This window comes from Lipotes vexillifer, unplaced genomic scaffold (assembly GCF_000442215.2).
Source record: "Lipotes vexillifer unplaced genomic scaffold, Lipotes_vexillifer_v1.1 scaffold248, whole genome shotgun sequence".
In the NCBI taxonomy this organism is placed as follows: Eukaryota; Metazoa; Chordata; class Mammalia; order Artiodactyla; family Lipotidae; genus Lipotes; species Lipotes vexillifer.
In genome coordinates, this window is record NW_006777568.1 from 2,268,175 (window position 1) to 2,271,601 (window position 3,427).

At 50.0% G+C, this 3,427-nt stretch overlaps 1 protein-coding gene across 1 annotated transcript in view; it reads right to left on the reverse strand.

The window, feature by feature from the left end:
- Positions 1 to 3,427, reverse strand: part of DOCK1 (dedicator of cytokinesis 1) — a 475,984-nt gene that overhangs the window by 3,339 nt on the left and 469,218 nt on the right. Inside the window, exon 51 of the mRNA XM_007451187.1 lies at positions 1,194 to 1,345. Within this exon, the coding sequence (XP_007451249.1) occupies positions 1,194 to 1,345 (152 nt within the window). The remainder of the gene's footprint in view (positions 1 to 1,193; positions 1,346 to 3,427) is intronic.

Here is a 3,427-nt window from a genome sequence, read left to right on the forward strand (position 1 = left end):
AAAAAAAAAAAAAAAAAAAAGAAAGAAAAAAAATGTAGGATTATTTATATTGTTTTAGAAGGGGAAAAAACACACCTTGCTGTTATGAAAAGCATCGTGGCCACGTGACTACCTCGTGTCTTCGATGTTCTACAGAAGTTCTGCTGCCGTATAATTACGTTATAGAGGCTGACCAGCTGCACGTGTGATCGGGGATATTCTACTCCGCAGCCTGCATGGCTTTAATTTCATTAGGCTGTGAATAGCGTGGCTGGGGGAGGGATGAACCTGGATGCGATCACCCGGCGCTGCTGGGTCATTTCACGTGGGCACGCGGACCTCTGCACGCAGCCGGGCCAGTGAACAAAGGAGAGGCCTGTGTGACAGCAGCCTTAAGAAGCAGGAGAGAATGTGGGGGGATCTCGAAAGAATGTTTCTAGAGCCGTGAGCCGGTAACAGAGGCACGGGTTTAGGTGTTTTTTTCAGGCTTTTAGCTGACGTTTGCATAAGTAGGCAGGCCCAGAGGCCAGAGCAGTGAGCACATCAGACACGATTAATGACGGTTTCCGAGGGGGCACTAGCCTGGGCGCCAGTGTTGACGAGGGTTCGAGTTGGCAGACCATGCTTGTGGCAGCCAGCACCCCGAATCTAAACGGGGTGGGGTGGGTTTCAGGGCTAGAGGTGTGGCTAGGGATGGGTGGCCTCGGGGAACAGGGTCTGCCCAACCTTGCTTCTCCTTTGCAGATTCTCTGTGCAGCAAGTGCCTGTCCCCACCCGGGAGTGGCCGGTGCGAGGGTGGGCTGCCTGGAGGAACTGCCCGGACCAGGGCTTCTCAAGGGCGAGGCCCCCGACCGTGTGTGGCATCGGGCAGCTTCTTAAAGAGTCACACAAACCTCTTCATACAAAAGCTACTTTTCAACACCACACTTTCCTGAGAAGCGCAGTGACCTCCAAGGTCACGAGAGTGGCCCTTCGATCCACTGGCTGGAGTTCTTCCCGCTTTGCCTTGTCCTGAGGGCCCCGTGGGAAAGTGCGTCCCTGCGGCGAGGACACAGAACGACAGACCACGCGCGCCGGCGTTCCAACCACTGTGACCTCTGCTCGGAATCACATCTCAGCTTTGCCCAGAGTCAACACGCTAACACCAGGAAGGAGGGGTTTGTACCTGGTGCAGAGAAGGATCTGAGCAACCCACGCCCCGAGTCCTGACTTACCCTCTGCTGAGGAGGAGGGGGCGGGGGGCTCGGCAGGCCTGTCAGGTCCAGGTTCTCGGTCAAGGCCCCATAGTCTGCGCTGGTGCCTTTGAGAGGCAGAGGGGGCGGAACCTCAGCCACGTCCAGTCCAGTCATGCCATTCAGCTCCGAACCTGGGAAACAGGGTGGATCAGAGTCAAACCCACATCCCCAGCAGGCGTGGACGCACACACGGCGGCTCTGTGCTCTCTCAGGGGTGGCAGGGAAGCAGGAACCCCTTCTCCTCCCAGAAATGCTTGTCAACAGGGCACAGAAGAGAGCAGAGAGGGGCAGAGGAGGCCAGGGGTGGCATTGCCTCCGAAAGGCATGCTCTAGAAAGAGAATACCAACTATCACGAGATGCCTAAAACCTGAGCTTAAAGGACGGATCAGACCACTGGAAAAACAGCCATGTCGACCTGGGACCCTTATTTATTTTATTTACTGTTTATTTATGTACTTACTATTTATCTATCCATTTATTGACTTATTTATGCATGCTGCGCCTTGACGCCTGCAGTATCCTAGTTCCCCGACCAGGGACCGAACCCGGACCCTCGGCAGTGAAAGCACGGAGTCCCAACCACTGGACCGCCAGGGAATTCCCAACCTGGGACCATTCTGATCCCTCCTAGGCCCCTCTGCCTTGGTGGCATCTACACAGCTTGGGGTCACAAGGACTGTCTACGCCTGCAGTTTTCAGAGCCCAGCCGGGACGCTGCACCAGGCGCCCTGCAGTTATGAGCCGGGGAGCTTCACTAAAGCCAAGTCTAATAACACAGCTCACAAGCAGCCACCTGCCTTTCAAAACTCTCACACCAGGAAAAGCCAATTGTACGAAACGCAGTTATTAGCAGTAGCAGCCGCTGCGGCTGGTGCTTTTTAAGTAAGCCAAGGGGAGGTACCATTTTTAAAGCAAAGCAAAAAGGAGCTGTTTTCAGATAGAGGAGTGATCATTAAGGCAATATACTTTCTCAGCCTTTGTTGAGACTCTTAGAAATAATTTGTTTGTCATTTATGTTAAAGAGAGCAAAACTGACATTTTTGCTGTTGGGTCTCTTTTAAAGTTTTCTCCGACGATGCATCTGACGAAAAACCCTTCACTAGGAAAGTGCATCCTAGGAACAGTTGTGTCAATTTATGAGGAAGTCTTGCAGTTGAATCCAGGGGCAAGAAGGTGGTCTCTGATTGAATGACTGCCCTCGTGACTGGTTGGCTGGTTGTTTTTATTATGGTATTTATTTAAAATTTACCATTTTAACCATTTTTAAGTGTACAAATCAGTGGCATCGACCACATTCACACTGTTGCACAACCATCACCACTATCAATTGTATCACCCCAAACACAAAGGCTCTACCCTGAAAGTGATAATTCCCCCTCCGCTCTCCCCCCAACCCCTGATAACCTCGCATCGACTTTCTGTCTCCATGACTTTGATTATCTCAGCTATTTCATATAAGTGGAATCATATAATATTTGTCCTGGCTGATTTCACTTAGTGTTTTCCAGTTCATCCATGTTGTAGCATGTACCAGAATTTGTTTTTGTAATGGCTTAATCATATTCTGTTGCATGGGTATTTCTCTGGATGCACATTTCAGTTTAACTATTCATCAACTGATGGGCCCTTGGGTTGTTTCCGCCCGTTGGCTGTTATGAATGATGCAGCTATGAACATTCACGTGCAAGAATTTGCTTGAGACCTTGTGTCCAATTCTCTGGGGTAAATGTCTAGGAGTGGGCTTGCTGGGGGTTATGGTGATTCCGTGTTGAATTTCAAGGAACCCCTGAAGTGTTCTCCACAGCAGTTTCAATGGTGCCTGTTTTTAGCTATTTATTAAAACAATTAAAGTATTTTCGAAGAAGATCTCACTGGTTTTAGTGCCAGGATATGAAACTAGGACACACCAGGAGGCCATCTCCCTTCCAGAGCCCAGAAGCTCGTGGCTCTCTCAGGCCCATTACTGTGGCAGCCCTGACTCCTGACCACATGGACCACCTCCAGATTCTGCTGCTCCCCTTTCAGCAAGAAGAAACCAGATGTTGAGGACAACTGTTTGCTGCCCTGCACAAGCCACTCCTCAGGCTGGTACTCCCCATCCCCCCGCTTTTTATTTTTAAGATGTGGACCATTTTTAAAGTCTTTATTGAATTTGTTTCAATATTGCGTCTTCCTTTTTTTTTTTTTTTTTTTTTTTTTTTTGGGCGGGGCG